This window comes from Nestor notabilis, unplaced genomic scaffold (genome assembly GCF_000696875.1).
Source record: "Nestor notabilis isolate BGI_N333 unplaced genomic scaffold, ASM69687v1 scaffold15517, whole genome shotgun sequence".
Lineage (NCBI taxonomy): Eukaryota > Metazoa > Chordata > Aves > Psittaciformes > Psittacidae > Nestor > Nestor notabilis.
In genome coordinates, this window is record NW_009937049.1 from 1 (window position 1) to 27,010 (window position 27,010).

Genomic DNA, 27,010 nt, shown 5'->3' on the forward strand with positions numbered 1-27,010 from the left:
GGGCAACCTGTGCCACTGCCTCAGCACCCTCGTAGTAAAATACTGTTTTAATTTCTAGTTCCCTGCTGTCATTTTTGTTTGCTGTCGTGCCCTCACTCCTTTAATGGTTTTGCTCCTTTAACTTCATGCTTGATGCACACCTACTGGGCTTGCATCCTTGATTCAGGAATCACAAATAGCAAAAATAAAAATATGTCTCTTACGTACCATACAGAACTAATACAGAATTCAAGAGAGCCCTGTAAAGAACTTGTTAATTTCTGCAGGCATTTGGGTACCAGTAAGTCAGCAGTTGAAATGCTGAAGGGTCTGAATCTACTTTGACTTCATTTCAATCATCAGACATAATATTTACTTTCTTTTTTCCTAACTGTTCTTATTTATAAATAGGTGCTGCTAGTTAAGTAGGAGTAATATATAGTTGGTTAAAATCTTAATTATGCAAGCATTCTAAATCAGTGTGGCTGTTCAGATGGATAAAGTAGTGCAGGTGTGCACATGGTTTCAGAGCCCATCTTATGCCCATTTATGAGTTTTGCAGTACTCCTGGAGAAAGGCTTTTAATGGTGTCTGCATGTCACTGTAAGATAATAACCATAATTCAAAGATTAACAAGACCTTTTTTGAACAGGTGTACACACACACAAAATGAAGCCAAAAACCTGAGAACACGGATCATCAGCAGACATTACAAACACATTTTAATAGTAATTAATTCAAAGCAAAAAGTTTTGACAGGTAAATTTGCTTTTGTAAGAAACCATCCTTTGGCTTGGATGGAAATTGGGACAGGCTCAAGGCTGATTTTGCAAAAGGAGTGAGAAAGGTATCAAGATTTCTTTGCGTTGTGACCATTTTAAACAGAATCTTGACAAATAAGCAATCCTAGATCTTACTGATTTTGATGTTATTGTATATTGCTGATCTCTGGCAGGGGACCTAAACTGATTGCAAACTTCTTGGAAGGGGATGAGGACAGGAAAGCAAGATAACTGAATGTAGTGTTACGTTTCATAGTAGCATTTTTAGGTCTGTGTCCTGCCCCTTCATCCCTCCTCCCTGCACCCTTGGAATTTAATCTTTGGATGAAAGAAGCAATGATGTATGAAAGTGTAAAGTCTTTAAGTGCTTAATGAGTCTTTTAGTTATTCTAAAAGTCTAATAAATTTAGGAAGTATCAGGTCCTTAAGGACTAAAAGTATGGCTGCATGTAGTGCTCAGAAGCTCTGAGACTAAAACTAAATGTGTAGTTCTGATGTGGAATGGAAGCAGGCAACTTTAATTTGCCTAAAGAACTTCCCTTTTAACTGGTGACTGTAAAAATTGGTGTATCAGTCAGTACTATTTCAGGAAGGGTTTTTGTAACACGTGTTTTCTAGTTGCTTTATATGTTTTATATGCTTAAAATTTGGAAGTGTGGGAGGAGAGCACTTGGGGGAAAAAAAAAAGTAAATTTAAGAAAATAGGCACCAGTAATTGTATGTCTTTTGATATATATCACAATTATACCGGAAGGGTAATGACACATGGATAGCAAGAATGAGATATTGACAGTAAAAGAATACTCTTGGGAAGGTCAGTGTTGAGGAAACTACATACAGATAATGTTCAGCATAACTTCAGTATGCTGGTAATGGTGGAGTAGAGTTGCTAATGTTCAGCCTGGATGAAGTAGAATGTTCTGATACATACCTTGCTTATTTTTACAACATAATTTTTGTTTGGTGGTGGTGTTTTGTTTTGTTTTGGTTTTTTGATTTGTTTTGTTTGGGTTTTTTTTGTAAAATATCCTAGCAGTGTTTTTCTTAATATGGTAGTATCTTATTTTTTTATAATACTTCTGCTTTAGGTCCTGTTTTCCACTGATCTTTGCAGCACGGGGCAAGCAAGTGCTTATAAATAAGATGTTTCTGTCTAGATTTGAGAATCCTAATCAAGAAACCGTTCCCTTTCTTAAGAATAACTGAATGCCTCCTGTACAAGCATGGAAGTGGTCTTGCATTATCGACCACATCAGACAGATCTAGTAAAACTTCAGAACTTTGCAGAAGCTGCAGTGAAGGAGTTTCCCATTCGTCGGTTACCAAGATTTACACCCTGGTTTCCAAATGATTTAAACAGACTTCCCCTCAAACCAAAAAAGCAGCCACCTGTTATTTCTTGTGAGGAAGCAGAAGAATTAAAACAACTTTCTACGCTTTCAGAGTATGTTACAGGAACTCCTGATTGTGACTGCACAAAATACCTCCTTGAGTTTCAGTCTGACATGAAACACAGACAGACTTTAATCCAAGGACAAACTGTTCACGCACCAATTAACTTGGAGAATCAAGGAGAACCATCACCTAATGGAAAACAAAAATTGAAAAGGTCTTGGAGTGTCTCTCTCCCTAGCCCTAAGCTTAAAGAAAAGATCCTTCCTTTATCTCAAGAACTGCAAAATAATTTGGAAAGACTAAAACTCCATGCATTTTACAGAGCAAAGTGGACAATTGAGGAGTCTATCTGTAACAATCAGAATTTGGAGGACATCTGGATAAAGCTGAATAGACTCATCAAGCAGAATGAATTGCCGTCTTGCAACGCTACTATCCAAAGATCTGTGGGACAGATATGGATTTTCTGTGATATATTATACTGTGAATATGTTAGAAATATTCTTAGAGAAAAGCTAAGCCTTACCAATAAGATGAATTTACTTGTACATAAATTTGGAATTATATGTAGTTTGTAAACTTAAGATGGAGATAAAATTGCTATCTGAAGTACTGAAGTTTTTAAGCAGCTTAGGCTATACAAGCTTTAGAACAGCTGATGAATTAATGAACACATTAATTTCTGATTATTGAATTAACCAGAAAACTTCTGACTGTTAATTTGCTACAGTTTTTAGCTGTAATAATTATTTATTAAGATGAGTAAGTTTCTGCTTGGCTTAGTACAGCATTTTATGGCTTTTCTTTACCTTGGTGGTCTAAAGGAAAAAAATTAAAATAAAAATTCCAGTCTATTATGGCAAGTTGTGTCAGATAATTAATTTAAGTTAAGCAAAGTCCATCCTCACTGTGCTTCTTGGAAGTTAGGAGAAGGAAAAATAATTTTAAGTGAGTTGCTATAATTGCTGTAAAGGATCTGTAATTATTTTTGACACTGAGACTTTCAAGATCTGATTATTTCCTGAAAGCAGTGCATGTGGGTTCTTCATTGAAGGCATAGCCCTCACGTCAAGTCAGACTTATTTCTATGCATGTATAAGCTGCCTTAGTAACAGCTTAGCACTTGCTGGTTTATAACTTCGGTAATAAGATTCTGCCCCTCCCTTCCCCTGGATGTGTCTGGTCTTCTGTCTCTAATTACGTAGGGCAACAAGAAAGCTCTAACTTCTGGCTGCAGGTCAGGAAATTAAGAAATTGGACTTCCATTTGTGGATGTCTGTTTGTTGTCGTTGTGGAAGGTAAAGATCTCTGAGGCTTTTAAAGCATTTTATATTAATGAAAGGCAGAATTCAGCATGACTTTTTTTCGCCCAAAAGAATAAACTGTTTCAAGGCGATGCTGTCCCTATCCAATCAGGGGATCAGTAAAGCAGTTAAACGGCAATCAGTATAACTGTAAGGGTATGTATTTATGTTAGGTACCCCTACTAACTCCAGATAATTTTGCTATAGCTGGAGGTCAAGGTCTGTGGCATCTGGAAGAAGAGGAAAATAAATGAATGGTGTTTGTAGATTGTTAGGTTATCATTAACAGCGATGAAATAAAAGTGCATATTAGCGTAACAAAGATCCCTCTGTGTAAAAACTAAATAAAATCCCCTTGGACTTTTACTTACATTTTTCTTTTGATGACATTGTTATGTCAGAATAATTACATTACTATAGACATTACATATCTTCTTGTAGCTTAAAATTAAGGATGTTGCTCAGTGTGGATCATTGACATGTATTTCTAAACTTTGACTGAATATTAAGGGAGTCTTATATTGACATTTGAGTGTTTGAAACATTTGGTATTACCACTTGGCAAAATCAGTGTAAAATGCTGTCTAGAGTAACTTTGAGTCATTATTAGTTTTAAAGCTTGTATAGCCAAGTCATTCCACTGAAATTATTTTTCTGATCTTAACAATAATAGTCATGAAGTTTCTTTGTGCATCAACATTTTAAAAGATATAATGGAGTAGAATGCAGTGTGATTCAATTTTTATTTAATGATGTATTTTGTGTCCAGGATATTAGAAGAACAGACACGAGAGGTTCTGCAAAGATAGAATATTTTCTAATATTAATTTAGTAGTCCTATTAAATATGATAATCTACATATTTTAATTTGTGCTTTGACTTCATTCCATGATCTATTTATTTATTATCTTAAATGTGACTAAACTTGATCTGTTACTGTTCCTTTAGAAACAGGCAGCAAGTACTAGTTTATATGGGCTTATTGTAAATTTGAATAAAATTAGGTAACTGCCAGTAACACAGTCTCACTATACTTATTTAATTATACTGACAAAAGAGCTAAACAAACATCTTACTAAACAAAAGGACAGATTGGTGTGACTGTTCAATGGTAGCTGTTAGCTTTCTGCTGCTTTGGGTTGACTTGTATGTGAATGATAATTATAGAATCATAGAATCAACTAGGTGGGAAAAGACCTTTAAGATCACCAAGTCCAACCATAACCTCAGGACGACCAAGATCATCATTAAACCATATCACTGAGGGCCTCATCTGCGTGGTTTTCAGACACTTCCAGGGACAGTGATTCCACTACTTCCTTGGGAAGCCTGTTCCGCTACCTGATTACTCTCTCTGTGAAGCAATTTTTCCTAAACCTTCCCAGGTACACCATGAGGCCATTACCTCTTGTCCTATCACTTGTTACTCATGAGAAGAGAGCAATCCCCAGCTCACTACAAGCTCCTTTCAGGTAGCTGTCGAGAGCAATAAGGTCCCCCCTTCTGTTCTCCAGCCTAAATAGCCATAGTTCCCTCAGCCGTTCCTCATGAGACTTGTGCTCCAGACCCTTCTCCAGCTTCATTGCCGTTTTCTGGGCCCACTTCAGCACCTCAGTATCGTTCTCATAGTGAAGGCCCAGAACTGAACACCGGATTTGAGGTGCATGTTCTTGTGAACCAATACAGCCCACTACACTGAACTGTATATCAAAATAATTAAATCAGAGGAATAAAGCAAGAAGGAGCAATGGCATCACCAGAGTTCTTGGCTCTCAGAGTGGCAAGGTATTTGTTATATTGAAAAAGACCAGGTGATCCAAAAAGGTGTTACACTTTTTCAGACTAAGATTTGGTGGTTGTGGGTTTTTTTTGTGGAGAGCAAGACAAAATTGTACTTCTAAAATAAAATTTAAAAATACTTTTTTATTGACCTGTGGTTTATTTTTTTATTTTTGCAGTGATGAGGCTAACCAAACCTACTTTATTCACTAATATTCCAGTGACTTGTGAAGAAAGAGATTTACCAGGTATGTCTTTTCTACTGACTGATTATTATGTGCATATTAGCAAGCTTATGCAAGGTGAGCATCTGAGACTTAGATGTCAGAGGAGTCTTATAACTCCTATAGACAATAATCCGAAACAGCAATAAGTTTATGTTTAGTAATGGCTATAGGAAGATACCAAAGTGCACACTACAATTCTTCACCTACAGTTTTGAAAGCTTGGTGATGTTGCAAACACATCAGCTCAAAGTCTGAGTAGTTTAACACACAAGATAGAAGGTGCTTGTGAATGAGATATGTGTCATTGTAGGAAGTTTGGTGTGACTGTCATCTTTATCTGGAAAAAATGCCTTGGTAGTTAGAACCAACACATGAATGTTCAATTGAGAATTATTTTGCAAGAATCACTACTTTTGAATTGTATTATGCTTGGTGTACAGTCATATGCTGAAAATCCCTGGGTTGTTCCCCAGTTGCAGTCTGGAAGTCACATATAAGAAAGAGGCAAAGGAAAGATTCAAGAAAAGAGGATTGTTTGGAAATACAAAGCAAATAGGGGAAGGAAGGAAGTGGGGTTGATTAGTTTTGTTATATAATGTGCTTTACTCAGGCAGAATTTCCCTTAAAGATTAATGTTAATTTGAGATTGGCCTTTGGGACTGTGGCCTTCAGTATACGTTCTGACTGATTTATTGGACGCAAGTGCCTGAAAACAAGTTATAATTTCTAGGCAAGCCTGTAGATACGTATTTCTTCCCTAAACAAGTTGGTTGTAAAAGAAGTATGTCTGAAGTAAATTGCAATAAGTTATTAAATGTCATAACTTTAATGTAAACAAACCTTTAGATTTAGCAAATGTTTAGATACTAGCAGTTTGATATTTCTACAGGTAATCTCTTTAACCAGCTCATGAAAGATGATCCTTCTACTGTAAAGGGAGCAGAAACTTTGATGCTAGGAGAAATGCTGACTTTGCCTCAGAATTTTGGGTAAGAACTTATTATTGTAATTATAACATGCAAGGTTTAGTATTCATTTAAGGATAATGTATTTGTTACTTTTCTTTCTTTTTTTAACGTTGTTATGCAATGAGATGTTCAGTCATCTTAAACGTAATCTGTGGCTTGGTTTATAATGTGACACAACGTATAAATGTGTGCTGCCTGATGTTTCTTGTCTGTAGCCTGACTCTGAGTGTAAAAAGCATTGAAAATTGAAAGAAATTTGCAGCTGTAGGTGAATTATTAATGTTAATAATTAACTATAAACCACATTTGACACTACAGTGATTTTTGTGGGTAATGTAAACCATCTTCTTACTCTTAAGATTTTTATCTAGAAAAAAAAATCTTGATTTGTTCTTTTCTGAAGCTTGTCTTAGAAGGATGACCTTTAGAAGTATGGCAAACATATATGTGTGTGTGTGTGTATATTTATTTTCATCAGAACTTAAAGGGGTTTCAGTGAAATATTCTGTATTTTTTAAAATAACTGTTACTGAACTTTTTTTTTTGTAACACAGAAATATATTTCTGGGAGAGACATTTTCCAGTTACATTAGTGTACACAATGATAGTAATCAAGTTGTCAAGGACATACTGGTAAAGGTATGTGAAGATGAATCTACTTACTATATAAAAAATAAAATATGTTGAGTATGTTTTCTGAGAATATCTTGTGTAAATATATGGGCTTCAAGAAATACCTTTTTCCAATCCAGAAAACATACCTGGAAATTGGAAACAGGAAGACATAAAAATAGAAATGGTAATAGAAATCTTTAAAGATTAAAATTAAAAACTAGGATTGTATTGAAAAAATTTGATACATTAAAAGCTTCTCTGGAGAACTGGTGTAATAAAACTTCCACAACCAAAAAATTGGGTGTTATATTTGCTTACTTGCACTTACACTGTCATCAAAGCAAGTCTCTGTAAAGCATGCATTGACTTGTATTTTACTTTGTGCTGAACAAATAATACATTGAGAATATAAATTCCAGAAGTCATTGTGGAACTCAATGTAAAAGTAAATAGAGATTTTATAAGATGCGTATTAAAGGATTGGATTGTTTATGTATATTTTAAACCCAGTCTTTGACAAATAAATAACTCATCATCATAACTTATTTATATTATATGTATAAAAGCATGTACATAATGCTCAGTGAAACCTAGTACTTGATAACATAAGTTATTCTTCTTTAAATTTCTTTAATGAGTTGCAGTTCTAACCAGTGCTCTGGTTTTCTGTCCCCAGGCTGATCTTCAGACAAGTTCTCAGCGCTTGAACCTTTCAGCTTCTAGTGCTGCAGTGGCAGAACTTAAACCTGACTGTTGCATTGATGATGTGATCCATCATGAAGTAAAGGAGATAGGAACACACATGTAAGGTTTTAAATTTTTCTATGATAAAATGAGCTTAAATGAAACAGCAGCGTATGCATGCTATTCTGTTGCTAGTTTGATAGAGGCACAAAATTTAAGTCATTCAAATTACTTCTTAAAAAATTGTTTCTTTCAGCCTAGTTTGTGCAGTAAGTTACACTACGCAGACAGGAGAGAAGATGTACTTCAGAAAGTTCTTCAAATTTCAGGTATTGCACAAAGTGTTCTACTCTCAATAAGACGTTGAAACTGGAAAACCCGTTTTAAACTATTTGGTACTTCAAAACCGCTTTTACATACTAAAAATCTGTTTCGACTTTTAAAAATAATCCTGTAACTGTTGCTGTAAACTTCACATGAACATGAAGTAGTTTCTAATTGTTACGCAGTTAAACATTTCAGAAATAATACTACATATTATGATTTTTATTCATTTAATGAGAAAGAAAAGTCTACTCTTAATAAAAACAAACACAACTTTTTGTAGCAGCCAGCATTATGATTATTTTTAAATCAAAAAGAGAACAAGTATTTTTCACTCCTTGACACATTTTAACCTTTGAGGTTAGATGGTAAAATTCTGATTTTACTTCTAGTGTGTGTAACGTTTCTTACATTGAAATTTAATGGCTGGGTGTTTAAAGGAAACTAAGAAAAGAAGTCTAATGTATTACATCTGACTAATAAGTAATTGACAAAGTTGAAACCTTTTGTTCCACTTCACAAACTTCTAGACTTGAGATTAGAGTAACTGAGGAAAGCAGGAAATTCTTGTTGTCTGTGGACTAGTTCTGGCAGGAAAGTCCATTTTATTTGTGTGTTTAATGGATGTTTATTTTTTACTGAAATAATTGTGGGCTCTTTCCTGTAGAATGAAGGATTAGGTGACATGCTTTACTGAATACAATTTTAGATACTGTCGTGTCTGGCAATACGGGACCATTATATAACTGGGACCTGTATCTTATGCAAGTTGCAGGTGATTTCATTTTGCTTTTTTATAGTATTCTATGGTATTCTATGTACTTCAGAAAAAAACATTTCAGTCTTTAGAAGGCTAAATTGCCATGCGCTGCAAAAGACACCTGACTGCTGTTAGTACTTGTGGGTCTTGAAATGGGAGGTATTGATTAATCAAAGGTGTTTCCAGACAATCCTAGGGAAAATAATTTCATATCAATCTTTGTGTTGCACTCTTCTCTGAACTCAGAAACTCTTCAGTGTTTCTTCATTTTTATTGAAGCTGAGTTTCATCTTCGTGTGTTTTGCCTTGCCCTCTGTGTGAAACTGTTTCCCTTTCCATTTTTCCGTTTTTTGTCCCCCAGGATTTCAGTATTCTGTACCTCTGTCCCCTCTAGGCTTTCTCTAATCACAAATGAACACATACAATTTCCAGTTCATATCTCCTCTTCCATCCCTACTTTCATTATTGCCAGAGCCTTGTTCAACCTGTCAATTTGCCTCCTTTAGATTTGATATGGAAGCTTATTTGTGCACATTTTTTAGGGGGTCTACGTTCATATTGTAATTCCTTGGTTTTAGCTGAATCCAGCACAGGCAACTTTAATGCCAAAATAGATAAGGCCAGTTATGTGTCACATTTGAAACTCTTCCTTCAAAGAAGGAAGCATAAAAACTTCTCAGAAAGTACATATACATTTTAACACCATTTTATAAATACTCTCTGATTCATTATGAAAAAAACACTTCACTGAGCAATTTTGGTTGGGGTTTTTTTTTTTTTTTAATTTGACTTGGAGACAACAGCTAGAAAATCTGAGAAAAAACAGCAAGAAGCGTCACAGAAAACTCAACAAGGTCTTTGCAATGAAAAACTGCTGGCTGCTGGTGTCTGAGGTCCCACCAACTGTTTTATAACAAGAAAAGCCCCACCATGTTCTCTTCGACAGATTCTAGGATCTTTTAAATTGAACTGGTGTTATAGTTAGTTTTAAACAGCTTCTTTTGCAACCATTATATGCAGTTCCATACTGATGCAGAGTACCTTTTTGTTCCAAAGCTTCCTATGAGTAATTAACACCATGATGTTTATATGGAAAAGAAATGATTCTTTCTAGGGTTTGGTTATTGTTTCGATTTGAGGGGAGGGCATGTGTGAACCTCACAATAATTATTTGATTTTTACTGGAATGCCACTTGAAATTTACTGGAATGAAGGGAAAGATTTTCTTTATCAAAGAGAGAAAATTTCAGCATTCAGGGAAATTAGTAAGAAGCTCACTGAAGCAAAATATTTGGTGGGAAAAAAACACTCCACCCACAAAAACCCAAATTAAAATTTTTACTTCTTTTTTTCTCATAAGAGAGAGAGATGGTTATGAGTACTTGAAAGAGTTGAGTATCACGCCTGTTATAATGCAAAAATCTCTGAGAAGAGTACTGTTTAATCTTGAATTCTTCAGGGCTAAAATAATTGTTCACAACTTGAAACTTTAGGGGTGTTTCAGGATGCACTGCACTTACATGCAAACAAAAGAAAATTTTCCATGGATAAAGGGAAGTAAATGTCTTCAGCAAGATAATTGAAAATTGTTTCCTTATAACTGAAGATTACTTCTTTCTGTTACATCAGTGTATATTTATTTTATATTTGAACGTGTTAACTGTAGTGGCTTTATGTACAAAATTCAAGCAATTAAGAACCAGTGCTTTAATATCACCTTTTCTATCATCAAATTGTTTACTCTTGCTGATATATTCTTATGTGATTAAAGAGGTTTATTGGGTTTTTTATTTCTTATAATAGTTGTGTTTTCTGGAAGAAAGTGAAGCCTAATAATGGTTTGTTGCTTAAGCTAATTGTATGAATATTTCTCTGTTTCTAGAGAAGCCCTCAGCAACTTTTACTGCAGAACACTGAAGGACTTGTAAATTGTTCTTGCTCACTCTTGAACACAAGTGCAGACCCCTTCAGGATACAGGATGGATGTAGTGTTGCTTTAAAGACATAGATCTACTTAGTGCACTGGATTTGTCTAGTTTTGAATGAGGCCAGGGCTTAGGTCTAGGAATATTTGTTTTCAATTTGAGAAAACTGCTTAGAAGCAAAGCAATCAAGCGTGCAAATAAGCAGCAAGTGTATATGCTGAACTGTGAGGTTTTAGCTGATTATGTCATGTATTTCATTATGCACCTGTTTTATGCAAGGTTAAAATGAAAAATAACACTTTAGTAAAGATCTTGGCAATTACAAACAGTTTATGCTGAAGTTGTCTGAGAAACCAATTGTCAATGTGTCTTTTTTCCATTTCATTCAGGTTCTTAAACCACTAGATGTGAAAACCAAATTCTACAATGCTGAGGTGAGAGCTACATGTATCTGGGTTTGTTTTGGTGTGCTGGGTTTACTACTTCACGTTAGGTGGTTAGGTTAAATTCAAAGAGCTTCTTAAGTACACCTTTCTGAGAAAGATTATCAGTTTTAAAGGGAAAAAATTAGGTGGTGAGTTTATATCATTCAGTTTAAAAACAAATGCACTTTTGATGAAGGGGTGAAAGAGATGGTAACTATGGCAGATGTCAGACCTTAATGTAATTGCCAATTTTGCATATTTTCCGCTTCCCCATAAACTCAAATACTTTCAGTTACTGCTCCTATATTTAGGCTGATAGAGTACATACTGTAAGAGTGATGAATTATTCACAAGGGAGATAATAATCTACCAGGTTAGAGAAATGTAAATTGTCAAACAGAAGGGTCTTACTAACATTGGGAAAATGTTACTTTTTAGGTTTGTGACAGTCACACACAGTGCTTCAAAACTAAATGATATTATATGTGCCTTGTGTATTTATTTGGGCATACTTAGGCATTTGGCTTTGGCTGTTTATGAAAAGAACTTTGACTGAAGGTGACACAGATAGTAGAAAGTCTTAGAAATTGCATGCAGCTTTCATTTTATTGGTAGACATACATTCCCTGTCAATGCAAGTGTATAGGTTTGTTGTAGGATATAAACTTCCACAATATCTCATCACGTAAAAAGTTAGGACATTGGTTTCCATCATTATCTCATTACATAAGAAGTTAGAACATTTGTTTCCATCATTATCACTTACCTCCTTTGTGACAGTGAGCAAGTAGATTAATTTTGTAAGCACAGTAGTCTGTATTTTTTGCACAAAGTTCAGATTTATACTTGCAGAGTACATTGAGAGCTTCCATGATGAGTATTAAACTTCTTCCATAATCCCTGAAATGTGGTCAGCTATTACACTAGTCATTTGGTTGAAAACCTTCATTAGTATTTTTAAACAGTTTGAAATACCTTAAAAGGTAAAGTGAAGCAGTAGGTGTTTTATATTGCAGTAGTTTGGAGAAAAAAGACTGAAGTGTCAGTGAGAGGAGAAGCAAAATACATGGAATTTTGGCAATTTGAAAAAGAACTTTGTTAAGCTAAGTAGAAAATATCTTCCTCTCCTGTTTTTCTTAACTCAGCAGATAGATGTGCTATGACTTGCTTGTAGAAGAGAGAGAGTCACCAAATTTATTGTTCTAATTATCTCCATCGTAGTCACACTTGGGGCTCATCATGCAAGATTATGGCTGTAGAGATGTGTCAGGAGTATGTCTTTCCATCTCTGACATCAATATTGATAAAGAAAACAGCAGGGAAAAATAACAGATAAGAATTTCTGCTGTACAAATGAGGATTCCAGATGCAAAGATCTGTCTTATTCAGAATTGTGCAGGAAACTTTCCATGAAGTTTTTCTCTCTGCTGTGAATGAATGGCATGTAAATTATGAGACATTTAATATGTAGCCTGTAATTTATTTAGAGGGAGGATAAATCAAGGCATAGGTCATAAGTGATGTAAATATCATAGTTCTGAGGAAAAGAGAAAAACGTTTTCCTAGAAATATCTTGGTACATGTATCTAGGCCACAGGCTTCAATCCTGAGGTTGACCAGGCGTGAGGTATCCAAGTAGAGTCGGAACATAAGCACATACCACTGGTCAAGTGCTTTATAAAACTAGTATTATTATCCATAAATGGGAATGTCTGGAAATGCCTCCTGCTGTGATTTAAGAACAAAAATAATTCTAAAAAACTAAGTAATTCCTCTGGGAACAAACAAAATTGTTTCAGATAGAAAATACGTGGTAGGGGAAAGAGGACCAGATAAATTAAATGTTGCTGTCTCTCCATACTTCATGTGTAAATTTTATTTTGTGCTGAAACATTTCATAATGAATGGGAATAATGGAAGTAAAACCTCTTTAACGTAAATTCTGGTCAGAAGTTTTGATATAGTTAAAAAATATCCTTTCCTTACAAAATTGTTTTACTGACTGGCCTTGATAAGGGACTTAATAAAATTAATTTTCAATTAGCCACCGATTCCTCATGATAAAGATCTATTATTTTGGGGTTTTTTTGTTTGTTTTGTTTTGTCCCCTACCCCACTGTGTAAACATTTTTAAAGCCTGCTTTGATGCCTTTGTTCTTCCTGTTCATGAATTTATGCAACTCCCATTACCATAGTATCCATATGTCTGATTAAAATTTATTTTTTTATTTTTTTTTTAAAGATTTTGGATTATCTATCAATTCTCATTTGCCTAGCACGTTGATAGAGTACTACTCATATTTAATTTCTGAAAGTATATGAAGTTCTTCTATGTGTTGTGACCACAGAAGTCAAATAAAATTACCAAAAAATAGAATAAGTCTTTGTCTAAATGCTGTATGTGATATATTGCTGTCAAATCACCAAGACCTTCATTCTGAATAGTAAGAAAGATTGTTATCCTTGGGAGAAGGGGAAAAAATACGAAATTCGTATGTGTCAGTTATTAGTCTTTAAAGGTTGACTAACCAGTTAAACTGTTACCACTGACGTTAGAGATGTGATGCTACCTGTTCATAAAGTCTGTAACTAAAATTATTCTCTGCTAGAAATTATAACCTGTAATTTCATTTTTTCTAAAGGAATGACGCTGAACCTTAATTTTCTTGCTTGTTGCTCATGTTGCAGTGGCATCCAAATCAAGTTGATCACTGAAATTTGTGCATAGAACACATGCCCCGTTGTCTCAACGTGCTGCAATCCTGAGATTGAATTACCTGCCCTGCCCTATATAAAATCTGTCACTGATTTTGGTGTTATGTAAAAGGTTCTGTTCCGGCAAACATACATAGGGAGACAAATACACAGACACTTAGGAAAACAAAGGGTGGAGTTAAACTTGGGTTTTTTTGAATGATTGATATTCAAAAAAGATTTTTTCCTGATTATGTTATGCCAGATGTTATTATAAGACACAGTATTGTAGCTTTGCTAGAAAACATTACCACAGTATTTTTATTTTGAGACCTTATACATGTGGATACTTCAAATTATCTGTAAAATCATAAGGACTGTTTCCCCATTTCATGTGCAACCATTGCATGGATTTAAATTCAGGACAAACTTTTAACTTGCTTAAAAACTAACTCTTTTTTGGGGGGTCAGTTTGTTCTACCATATCTTATCTGTGACTTGTGTGCCTTAGGCTCCACTTCGGATTGGTTCTGAAGCAAAGCTAGTAAACCATGTAACCATACTAGCTATAACTTATTAGAAATGTAGTTGTCATCCTTGTTTGCATCCATTTTTATTTACGTTTCTGTCTTACTAATGCTATCTTGTTTAGATGGTGCAAAAAAATGCAGAAATGCATTTTGTTTGAAAGTTAGCCTCCTTTTTCTTTAACATTTAACCCTAATTTCTCTAATGTATTCTTTTTTTATTTTCCCATTAGAGTGACCTCAGTTCTGTGGTAATTTTTATTTTTTTTATAAATATGTATGCTTTTTTAATTGCCTATCTGTCTCTGTGCTTGTTGTTGACATTCTTTTAAAAACATAATGGAAAAGCAATGTTTGTTCTGCATATCATTAACTCATGTTTTCTCATCTTTCTATGTGCAGCTAATCATTTAAAGGGTTAGCTCTTTCTTTAATGCCCATTGTTGAAACCAAAAGTTGATTATTACAGACTCATACTTACAGGGGTCCTCCTGTAAAATATCTCACCAAAATTTGCCTAGAAGCATTGTTTGAAATGGGAGTTATTCCCTTCTAAAATTTTCCTGCATTTGACCCAGAGAAATGTAGGTTTTACTACAGCACTGCTTGTGTAAGCTGTGACAGAACTTTTCACATCTGGTTGGTGGAGACAGTGGGTTTGAGGAGAGAGCAGCAGTTGGATGTTCTTCCTTCCTTTCGCTAGCTGGAAACTGCACTTTCCAACTTTTTACTGCATGTGACAGCTGATGAGTTAGTATGGTATTTTTGCAATCTGATTTCACTTTAAGGTGTGCCTTGTATTTAAATAAACTGCATTCATCTGAAGTAATTGTTCATTTATTTTTAAAATGTTACACTAAACCAATTTAGGAATAACACAAGACTAACTTGCTTTTTCATTATGCTGCTTGTTTTTTCTTATCCCTTTCAAATTAGCTTTTTCCAAATTTCTGCCTATGGTTGCTGCATTGAAAACCAACTAAATTTGGGTAAATGGACACTTTCAGCAATGGATTTATGGGATATAAATCACATCAATTTATGTGACAGTCAGGTGCTAGTGGTAATGATTACTGAGAGCCATGTATTAGTTGGAGTTATTTCTAGCTCCTTCTGCAGGTGTGAGGTCTGTCTGTAACCCATGGAGCTGGCAGAGTTTTCATTACTATATATATATATATACACACACATATATGTATATATATAAGTATATGTATGTTATCATCTGGTTTGTGTTTAACATGTGTATACAAGACACAACAAATATTTCCAGTACCTTTCTGTATTTCTCCTAAAGCAATGCCTTTTGAGCCTAAAAATATTTTGACTATTTTGATCCATTTTTATTTTGTAATTCACAAGCAGGACTCCCTTTGTATAGTGAAATAATTTATTTACAATGATTAAAAAGAAACTGTAAACTTCCTTCTACCTTCCCCATAAAAATACTTTTTTTTTCTATCATAATAAAATACTGCTTCATACTGAATTTATAGAATAGAGTATTTCAGTTGGAAGGGACCTACAGCAATCATCTAGTCAAACTGCCTGAATCAGTAACTCTTGTAAATCAGATTTGGTGCACACACATACACCCTTTTTTTGAAAAAAAAAAAAAAAAAAAAAAAATAGCACTTTTTTTGCTTTTGTTTTTCACTTTCAGGGGCTCATATCTCTAACAGACTGAGCTTTCTATAATTATGCTATCCTGAGATTTTAGAGCTGCAAAGTGGTTTCAGTCATCTGCAATGCCACAGAAGCAATGAGGCAGACCACCTTTTTAGTCCTATGGTTTTTCAGCTTCTGAATTTTAACAGTATGTAGCTTTCTTTCCTGTATTAGAATTGGTCCTCATATATGCCATCTTCAGGCATTAGCTTCATTTAACAGATATGTCTTACAGGCTGTTTTGAAGGTAAAGCACCAGTTAAATTGTTGGATGCATACAATTTTGGTAACCATTGGCATGATGCAGCTGAGTGACAGATGAGGCTCGTTTTTGCTTTTCAGCCAGTACATCAGTGTTTTGAAATAATCAAAAAATCTCAAAGCATGCACCTGAACTATTTTACTTCAGTTAAAGAAAAACACAGTCTTTCTTACTTTAATTTTTTTTTTTAATACAGCTTGATGCACTAGTAATCTGGCTTGGCATGTTGTTGTGCACTGTAATTCCTTACCACTCTATTGTTTTCTTTTTAATAATTTGGATTAAAACTTGGGTTGCTATTGAGTTTTGATGAAAGTCTTGGGAAGTGGTGATCTGATGCATTACATATAAGCCATAGCTAGAACATGGTGAAATTATCCCACATCCATTGTTTGGCGAGATACCTGTTGACTAACACTTTTGCTCCTATTGTTACTGGGATTAAGGTTTTTTCTTGCGTTAATTAATTTGATTTGCAGGCATGAACTAAACACATGTGACGTTATTATTTTTTTTTAACAATAGGACTGTCTACTCTTTTTAATAACACTAATCACATTTTCATGAACTTGCACTTCTGTTTTTTCCAGACAGATGAAGTGTTTCTAGAAGCTCAGATTCAGAATATCACTACCTCTCCAATGTTTATGGAGAAGGTTTCTTTAGAACCATCTATGATGTACAATGTTGCAGAACTGAACACAGTTGACACAGCAGGGGAAAGGTATGTTCAGATTCAGGATATTTTGGCTTTGAAACTCTTTGTATTATGGTTTCAGGAAATGTAAGCATTACAGTTAGTGAGTTGTCTGAAATAGAAGGACTGTACTACTTTGCTTGATTAAAAAATCAAATTCCTGTTATGTACCAACTAGAAAAGCTGTTACGGTTTTCTTTTGTAGAAACTATTCTTAAAACTTTGTAATTCTACCTAGTAGAGAAGTCCCCAGCTTAATCCTCAAATACAAATTATCCTCAAATAATTTGTAACATGGATGACATTGTAACATGAAAACATACTACTTCAGTATCCCCTATATAAAATTTAGCCCACATCTGGTTCTGTCTTGATCTGTGTATACAGATTTAGCCATAAAGGACTATCTGACTTGTCATCGCTTCCTTCTAGCAGACTGGTAACTGTTTTCAATTGTTTGCATCAAGGTCTAGCAAGGTAGCAGTCAAAATGAATCAGTGAATGCCTTTATAGGATTTTGAAATACGAAATAATTGTCATGCTGAAATAAATTAAATGTCATTTAGTGTCAGTAAAATACCACATACCAGAAGATTTGTCTACTGTGTTCAATAAACTGTTGTGGATACAAAAGCTGGTGATGTCTGGGTAGAAGTTAACTGTTGCAGTTGCTTTTTTGGAGTTTTTGGAGCAGGTGATATTTGGGTGCTTCTGCAGTGGGGGCTGAAGTGAAAATTCTGTCTTCTCCTTGTCTGTTGAAGGGTTCACCTATAACATACTGGAGCTTTGTCCTTACATGTGTTTGCAGCTCCTACCATGGTTCTTGTCCTGAATGGGAGTCTTAGACTCAGGACACTGAGATATACTGGGAGGGAACCAAATAGCAGAAGTAAAATTACCAGACTTGTGCTTAAATGCTAAGGTACCCAAGACACCAGATAATAAATTTAGCAAAATGGATTTCCACCTCTGTTCTCTCTTACTCAGATGAATAGTTTTGGGGTTTTTTTCTGCCTTGATCGTTGATGCTGCTTAAGTTCTAGAATTGTTTTCTGTTGTGGAAACAAAAATACTCTGTGTGTTTTGCCATGAATGAAATATAGACACACACACAGAGTAAGACTGGTGAGGGATCAACAAAAAGATTGGTTTCCTAAGTCTTCTTAAACATAACTGTTATAATTAAGACCTTTTTTTCTTTTTTCCTTTTAGTGAGTCTACTTTTGGCTCAAGAACTTATTTACAACCTATGGATACACGTCAGTACTTATATTGCCTAAAACCAAAGCAAGAATTTGCAGAGAAAGCTGGAGTAATAAAAGGTGTAACAGTGATTGGTAAACTAGACATAGTATGGAAAACTAATCTGGGTGAACGAGGAAGGCTGCAAACTAGCCAGCTGCAAAGAATGGTATGTTTAACTTAAGCACCAGTTTAATTTAGCAAGGCAACCTGCTTTATGGACCTCATACTGAATTCACGTTCATATCTATATATTTGAGAAACTTAATAATAACATTTGGTCAGCAAAATGTGGAAAAAATACTATTCTGGGGGACTGTAGCTGAACAAAAAGTGTTATTGGTCATGTGAATGGTATTATAATATTGCCTCTTTCTTTTTCACAGCACTGAACATAACTGAATGGATTGAATTGCCAGAATCAAGTAACTTGAGTAGCAAAATACATAGGTTAGAGTAAAATAAGGAAGAAGTTCTTCACAGTGAGGGTGGTGAGGCACTGGAATGGGTTGCCCAAGGAAGTTGCGGATGCTCCATCCCTGATGGTGTTGAAGGTCAGGTTGGACAGAGCCTTGGGTGACATAGTTTAGTGTGTGGTGTCCCTGCTCATGGCAGGGGGGTTGGAACTAGATGATCTTAAGGTCCTTTCCAACCCTAACTATTCTATGATTCTATGAAAATTAACTTCTTGGCAACAAACTGACAAAAGAACTCCTTTAAGTATGCCAACTGTTGACACAGAAGTCTGCTCCCTAATTCATACAGACATTTTCTTTTTGATTAACGATTTTTGTCTGTAGGATAATACTACTTATCTTTCATGTCCTCAGTTTTGATTGAATCTGTTCTATTCTGATACAGAAATTTTTCATGAATTTTAAGTGATAATTACTAGCTTGCTTAAGTCAGCTGTCTACGTTAATACCTAAACCTGAATTGCAGCTTTTGAATTGAGGATGGTGTAATACAGAACAGAAGTAAAAAAAGCTTTGAAAATTGGATCTTAGTCTAAGTTTACAAAGCTTGTAAATGGACTTCCGCATCTGCTCTGTCTGTCTCCCTGCCCCCCTCATCTAGTAAATCTGTGTAAGCAATATATATAAAATATATAAGCAATTCTATATATTAATCACTATTGCTTGGAATTAGGCAAGCAAATTTGGATCCTAGAAATTCATGGCTAAGTTGCTAAAACTTCTCTTTGTTTTTGATTGAGGTGTTAAGTATTTGTATAACCCTATCAAATTAGAAACTGCCGTTTTTTCTAAACTGAGTTATTCCTGTTAATTTGAAACTTGTTGCCTGTTTTTAAACTAACATACTATCTCATTTTCAACTGATCTTTCTTATCACTTCTCTTTGAAGAGACTTCCCCCTACCTCCTCTCTCTAAAAGTATTCTCTCATTCGGCATCCCTTCTTGTTGAACCTTTGAGAATTGCACTTGAAACATTGGTGATTTCACACACTTCCACATTCCAGGATTAGTTTTAGTCATCTGTCATTGTTTTGTGGTAGTGATTAAGAGAGAAACGTGAGCTATTTTGTCTACTTTGAGCAACATTTGACTTTGGGAAAGCAGGAAACAGGTTAGGGGGTTTTTTCCCCTTTGAGCTGCAGTGCAACTCCCTCTGATCTTCTCATCTTTTAAGTGCTATCAGATTATTTGATAGGCTTCTTTCACCTTCCATCATTTTCCTCCTAATACATTTACTAGTCTTACAACCATTGTTTCCTGTATAGGTCTAGAATTTACCTGTACTGTGCCCCTCTGTCATTGTTTGTTTGTGATCAGGAGTGCACTTTTGAAACAAGTAATTGGATAATTTCCTACCATAATTTGGGGGTTTTGGTGGAGCGGTCTTGGAATTCACAACTACCGTTCTTTTGAGGGGCAGTGTTACATGAGGCAGATGCATGTCCACAGCATGCTTACCTGCTCATAGGCATTCAGTTCAGGACTAGACTAGGACTAGTCCAAGTAATGTTAACATTATTCTTGAGTAGCACAAGCAATGAATTGTCTAGCTGATTCCATACGCTGAGCAATTATCTCATTTTTTGATGAAAACTGTATTCCTCCTATTGCTAAGGCCAACAGATACGTACTGGTTTAGGCCTTCTCATCTGCTCCGATTCTTGTCTTGATTTGGTAAATCGCTGCTAATCTTACTCTGTAAAATACTGCTTTTATTACTGGTTGGTTTTGTTGGTTTGTTTTGGGGGTGAGGAGGGTTGGTTTGGGTGTTTTTTTTATTTTTCTTATAATAGCTCTCTCTCAGAAGAATCTAATGTTGTGGAAAACTACGCATTGTTTAGGGAACTAGGTATAAGTTTTCAAGTAGATTTCGTCCTGTCAGCTAATGCAGCTGAAAACGCGTGCCTTTTTCCAGTTCTGGCTAATTACTTCCTCTTCTTGAAAGGTTCCATATTTACGTTGATTGCCTAGTCTGAAGTTTCCATCAGTTTAACCTGCTCACACACACGTCCAATTTAATATGCTTTCTAAAATCTCATCTGTCTTCAGTCTGTAATGAACTGTGTATGACCAAAGCCTGTACGCAGCCTGTCAGTTGCCGCGATTAAGAGACGGACGCAGCTTGATGCAAGCAAGATGTCACTTTATTACAGTTACCCAGATACATTTATACTTATCCCTACCTAGCGCGTCCCATAGTGATTGGTCTACTGGGCACACACTGATTGCCTAGCATAAGATAAGCAATTTAGTCAAACATCTTACTTCCTCTTGCAACATCCTTTCTTATACAAAGGGTTAGTTCCTCCTTATCAAGATCGGCTGCTTCCTTCTTTCGCAATCTTTCCAACCTGTGATTGATGAATGAACATTGGGCCAGTATTGTTCCATTCTTATCAGCAAAGCTTTATCCTTATCTTATCTCTCCCATGGTTTACGAGGACAAGTTCCAACAGGTCTCCTTCTATCAGCTGAACAATACTGGGAGTTCTGCTAAGAATAGCTACAGTCAGTCACTGGCTTTCTGCATCTCTTTGGGTGTATCTTTTAATCAAGCTGTAAATGTAACGTTTAGTACAACATCCCTGTACCATATGTCACAACTTAGCCTTGTCAGGCAGGACACATTTTTCCCTTGTTTTTTTCTTACCGTTGTGGGGATTGAAAATCTAGGTTTTTAGCCGCATGCTATGATCTTGAACCAGCCCTGGTTGGTAGTGACAACGACACCACATATATGTGAGTTAACCAAATGTGTTTGGCTGTTGACAGAATCGGGTAGTTGACAGCTGTTCATATCATGCGACTTTCTGATTGGTGGCAATTACTTATTTTGCCAGAGGCTTGGTGGATTGAAATGATAGGGGGAATGCCCAATCTTTTCTTTCTTAGGATGTGGAATAGTGGTCGGTTTATGCAGGAAAACTGTATGTTGTCCTTTTTCTGTTACCTGCCTACAGGTCTTAGAATGAAGCTGATCTTTTTGGAAACTGTGTATGGGTATTCAAACTTTAAGGATGTGAACTATATGAAAAACATTGTAATAAAGATCATCCTTGTCTAATTAATTGTTAAATCTATCGAGAAGGTGGTCATCAGTAGTGGATGGAGCACTGCTGTGTTCTGGGTGAAAATCAAAAGCACAAAGAGCCAATCTTTCTTCACATTCCTCTCCTCCAACCTCATTGCAGTAAATGAAAACTTGAGTAATAAAAACTTCAATTTTACTCTCCAGCATCTAAGAATACACTCTTGTACTTTCTCAGGCTCCTGGTTATGGCGATGTAAGGCTTTCTTTGGAGACAATACCAGACACCGTAAATTTGGAAGAACCTTTTGACATTACATGTAAAGTAACAAATTGCAGGTAATGATGTCATGTGATTCTTGTGCTTTTTCCTGAATGGTTAAGTTGTGGCTGTCTTCATTTTATCTTTCCATATTTTCTCCTGAAACAACTCAAACCTGGTCTTTACTATGAGTTGTAGCAACATGAAGCTACTTGAAAGACATCTTCTGGATTACAATGATTTTTAAAAACCCCAAAAAACAAACAAAATCACACCCTTCCCATTATGATCTGTTAATGCTATTTGAACTAAGAGATTGCCAAAAATTTGTAGCGGAATAACACGGTCCTGGCTACAGTATCATTTAAGATTGCACCTCATTCTTAAATCACAAACCATCTTAGTTCTTACTAGTTAACATAGCAATAAAATGAGTGTGTATATAGGATTTTTTTAACTCCAAGTGATTTTATCAGAATAGACAATGCTATTTGTATCCAGTCTGATTTTATGCCTAGTTTTGCACCACTGCTTGAACACCTGTGGAACATAGTCACCATAGTCTTTTGTTTGTCTCTATTCATATTTTGACTTGTGTTTACACTAGGCTTTACAGTAGCTCTTTATAGAAGGGTTACAAGAGTGACATTTAAATAAAATAATTCTAAATAGAAGTTGAAGCCAGAGACTGAAGCATGTATCTGGTCTGCAGATACTTCTCATGAAAGTATGAGATACTTCTCATGTCCTCCATCCAGAATTAGGCTATCCAGTATTGCTAAATCCATCTTGCTTGGTGCCTTACGATTATTTATAAATTCTTGATTAATAGTAATCTGAATAATAAAGTAACCAACTTCTACTTGAGTGTTTTAAAAAAAGGCCCACAGGTTTATTTTATTAATCTTTTTTATGATTTCCTCTAGCAGTGAAAGGACTATGGATCTGGTTTTAGAAATGTGCAATACAAATTCCATCCACTGGTGTGGAGTTTCAGGAAGGCAACTTGGAAAGCTGCACCCAAGCTCATCCCTTCATCTTGCACTTACATTGTTGTCTTCAGTGCAGGGATTGCAAGTAAGTCTTTATAGCACAATTTTGTTATAAAACAGCTGTTTCATAGGCTTTGTAATTCTTTCTAATAACAACTTTTCTAAATATTTTCCCTTTCTAGAGTGTCTCTGGCTTAAGACTTACAGACACATTTTTGAAGAGAACATACGAGTATGATGATATTGCACAAGTCTGTGTAGTTTCTTCAGAAGTCAAACAAAGCTGAAGAAAAAATTCTGTGTATCTGTAGGGCTTTTAATTTTTTTTGGACCAACTTCTTCATGTTTTAGCAGCTGAATCATATTAAAATGTGTAAAAGCAAAACCAAATCCCAATATATCCATAAATTTAACTATTGCTGATTTTATTTCTCTAAGCATTTTTTGAATGTTCTTATATCTTTCAAAAACATGCATATGCATTCTGTCTACAGAAAAAAAACCTTTGAATAAAGTGTAGCTCTAGCAAATTATATTGCATTAGCATCACCTTGGGACAGGGGGCGAGATTGATACGAAACAGTATCACTTTGTACTTATTTTTGTTGTTTTAATTATTTTTAAAGAGGTTTTAAATTGTGGTTTTGACAAAATTGCTTCAGTTTGAAGGAACTAGCCTTTTTCAGAGAAATTCCTGGAATCCAAACCCCTAAAAAGAAACACTTTTGTGTACTTGGCATGGCAGTGTATTTGCATGGTACATGCATAACTGTAAGAAGTAGAGCCTGATAAAGGCATGAGATGAGAGAGTACAGCTGGCACTGTTGAAGCACTAGCAGCTAGAAAGTAGAGTATCAGCCAAAGAATGTGCTGGTTGTGGCTTAGTCTTTGGAAACGAGTAATACAGAAAACCTGTCACAGTTAGCTGCAATCTTGCGCAGAGTTGTGTGTCCCTGCCATACGGGCATGCTGTGAACAGGCATATTACTCCCCAGTTAGTAAGGGAACTGAAACCATGTAGAACTTGGGGCATTTTGCATTGTTGAACTAAGGTAGTGCAAATTATTCTACCCACCCCACAGGCATTTAAGTGGATTTTTAAGAAAATTAGGAGAAAAAGCCTTTCAAGGCTGCCCTAGATCAAGTACTTCAAATCTCATGCAGGAAGGAATTCAGGATTTGGTTAAGCACTGAATTGTATTTTTCGCTGGCTTTGTTTTGACAAAAGATGGAAACATTTTTGGCTGAAATATATAAGGTCACCTAAAAGTAGCCATTTACAGAAAATGGTTACTGGCTTTACTAGTTAACTAGTTAAACTAGTGTTAAAAGACTCTACCCAGTGGCTTGTCATGTTTCTCAGCTACCGTACTGGCATGTAGCAACCTTGCTTTGGACTTCCTTTATTTAAAAATTCCATACATAGGAGCCTCAAGCATAAAATTCAATTTTACAACATTGGATAAATTTAGGATCAGCTTACTAAATCAAGGGAATGAGTCAATACAGGAGGGAAAATAAATTAAAACTATATCCTGAACATCCAAAATACCTGTTTATGTTTGTTGCTCTGCAGTTTAATAAAGAATGCAAATTACCTGTTACTCCAGATATGTCAACAAACTAAAACAGTAGAACCACAACTATCCAGACAAAAAATGTAAATAACTTTATTTATAATCTATTTTCAAGTTAAACTGACACAAGTTGAAGGAAATGTAACCATATGGTAACAAGAGGTAGGAGGAGAGATACAGAAATGGTAGACAAATTGCATTTTGCCAGTATGACTTTCTGTAGCCCTGAAACAGTGTATGAATCCAAAGCTGCAGACTTGTTACAAAACCAAACGTGCAACTGAAACAATTTCTAAGCTGAATTTTTCAGTTAGTGTCTTTACGATCAGGCATAGTTTAAAGAATATACTTCCATGCAAGCAGGTTACAGGAGTTTACAATTCTAGTGCAAGACATTTTCTTCTCTAACAATTATCACATCTATATGCTGATGGAACAGTAATGATATAAAACCAATTCAGTGTTAAATGCATATTTGCTTAGTTGAATGATAAACTGCAGTTGACCTTAAAGCAGTATTTATAGGGATTGTGGTTTACCACCCAATCTAGCAGGATGAAAAATTTTAGTGCAAAATAAAGTGCAGTTATTACACAGGAAAAGATTCCTTCCTCACCCTGTGATTAAGACATATTGCATGACTCTGTGAAACAATCTAGCCTATTCAAGGCAAAATAGACTTCAGTATAAATGATCCCCTTATTTCTGGTTTCAGTGGAAAAGCATGTAATGACAGCTCCTGTTATTGGTTTCACTGCTTTTCATTTAGGCTATAAAGCCCTTTCTGTTAATATACAAGAAACAAAGAATGTTTACAAGTTAAGTAAGAAGTGTGCCAACTGTAGCACATTCCTAAAGGGTTAGCTAATGCCATCAGTATTTTAATAAATACTCTGGTTACATACTGTCTGTACTGGAGTTAAACCCAAACATGACAATATTGCAGTATGTGAAAGGAAAGTAACCACTCTATAAAGATGATTTCAAGAGTAGTTTTCAGGTAACTAACCAATGCTTCATCTCATTTAACCCTGGGGATAGTTCTCCCATAAATCCAGTAAGCTATATTTTACTTGACAGTAAAACTTCTGCAGCCAGTCTTTGAGTAGTATTGTATTTTGCTGGTCTTTAGGAACTCTCAAGAGGTTCTTAACACTTTTTTCTGTCTTAAAGTAGAAGGGCAACTGACAGCATGATAAATGGAGTGTGAGAGAGATTGCAGTGCTGTCCAGCCCACTCTGGATTTACTGGTTCCCCGTATCAAAGCTAGTAAAACTCACTTTGAGCAGGTGAAAATACAAAAGAGAGAGCACTAAAAGGAACCATGAATTTTACCAGGAGACATGCTAGGAGCAGTGCTTCTCTCCTGACACAACATGCCACTCCAAGCAATGTTTGTACAATAGTTGTAGCCCACTTACAGCTTCCATTGCTCTTTCTTGTAAATGGTATCCTGTCATTAACTGTAAGGGAACTTAGGTATCAGTTTTCTTGAATGGATTAGATTCAGGATATAAACAACCTCTGAAAAAAGATGCTGTTTTGAGATTATCTTCGTCATCAGATGTTAATTCAGAAGCTGTTGCTTGGAAATGTGTTTTTAATATAAAGCTGAAGTATCCCTAATGCCTCAAAAGGCAAGTATGGAAACATAGTTAGAGAATTTAAAGCATTTTAATGCTGTGTATAGGCAAGCTCCATTGAATAAAGTATGCAATGTGTTAAAAGTTGTTTTATAGTTGCTGTATTAAGCTTTACCTCTTTATTCAACAGATGGTAATACAGATTTCCTAGTTTTTTGTTTTCTCCAATTCTTTTCATTTCTCCTTGGATCCAACTGCATTTCATCCCTCCCTCCGTTTTAATAGGGGAAGACTCAAAGTAGATACATAACTAGCATTTGCTCACGTCAAGCAGGTAACTCCAAATTTTACATTTGTTTCTACTTGTGGTGCTCTTTTTTGACCTCAAGATGAATCTGATACGAAGTCTAAGGTCCAGAAGTTCCTGCATATTTCTCCATTTGAGAGTCTAATGTTAATCCTCCACATACCTCCTCTAGACTATCTGTCCAGCAGATATCACCCTGTCTTAGAAATCAAAGCAGGCTCCTCAAATTAGTTCTGATATACAAAGAGGAAAATGTGAGTGTTGAGAACCTCTCTGGAGTAAAAACAAGCATACATTGTACTGGAAAGCAGTGTAAACAGTAAGCAGCATAAAAAAGTTAACATAATAAAAATACAGAAATGCAGTGGTCTCTGAAAGAGTAAGATAAACTGAGCAAGAAAAGCCAGGGTAGGAATAAAAATACAGTAGAGTGGAAAAAATCTTTAACTTGGCCATATAACCATCACTTTAACATAGATATATATAATGGAACTTGAAAGAAAAAGAAAAATAATATCATTAATTGT

General features: G+C 35.3%; 1 protein-coding gene across 4 annotated transcripts; it reads left to right on the forward strand.

The window, feature by feature from the left end:
* Window positions 1-5,420: 5,420 nt before the first annotated feature.
* Window positions 5,421-23,526, forward strand: TRAPPC13 (trafficking protein particle complex 13). Of its 4 annotated transcripts, none has more exons than XM_010018636.1 (12): window positions 5,421-5,487; window positions 6,356-6,455; window positions 6,989-7,073; window positions 7,726-7,853; window positions 7,990-8,062; window positions 11,132-11,176; window positions 14,622-14,639; window positions 16,909-17,042; window positions 18,228-18,426; window positions 22,001-22,101; window positions 22,951-23,101; window positions 23,199-23,526. In XM_010018636.1, the coding sequence occupies exons 1-12, from the start codon at window positions 5,421-5,423 to the stop codon at window positions 23,301-23,303; spliced, it is 1,206 nt and encodes a 401-aa protein (XP_010016938.1). In that variant the 3' UTR covers window positions 23,304-23,526. The 4 variants fall into 4 exon arrangements, with proteins under 4 accessions (XP_010016938.1, XP_010016939.1, XP_010016942.1 ...); XM_010018637.1 differs by having other exon boundaries at window positions 22,954-23,101; window positions 23,199-23,467; XM_010018640.1 differs by lacking the exon at window positions 14,622-14,639 and having other exon boundaries at window positions 22,954-23,101.
* Window positions 23,527-27,010: the final 3,484 nt, after the last annotated feature.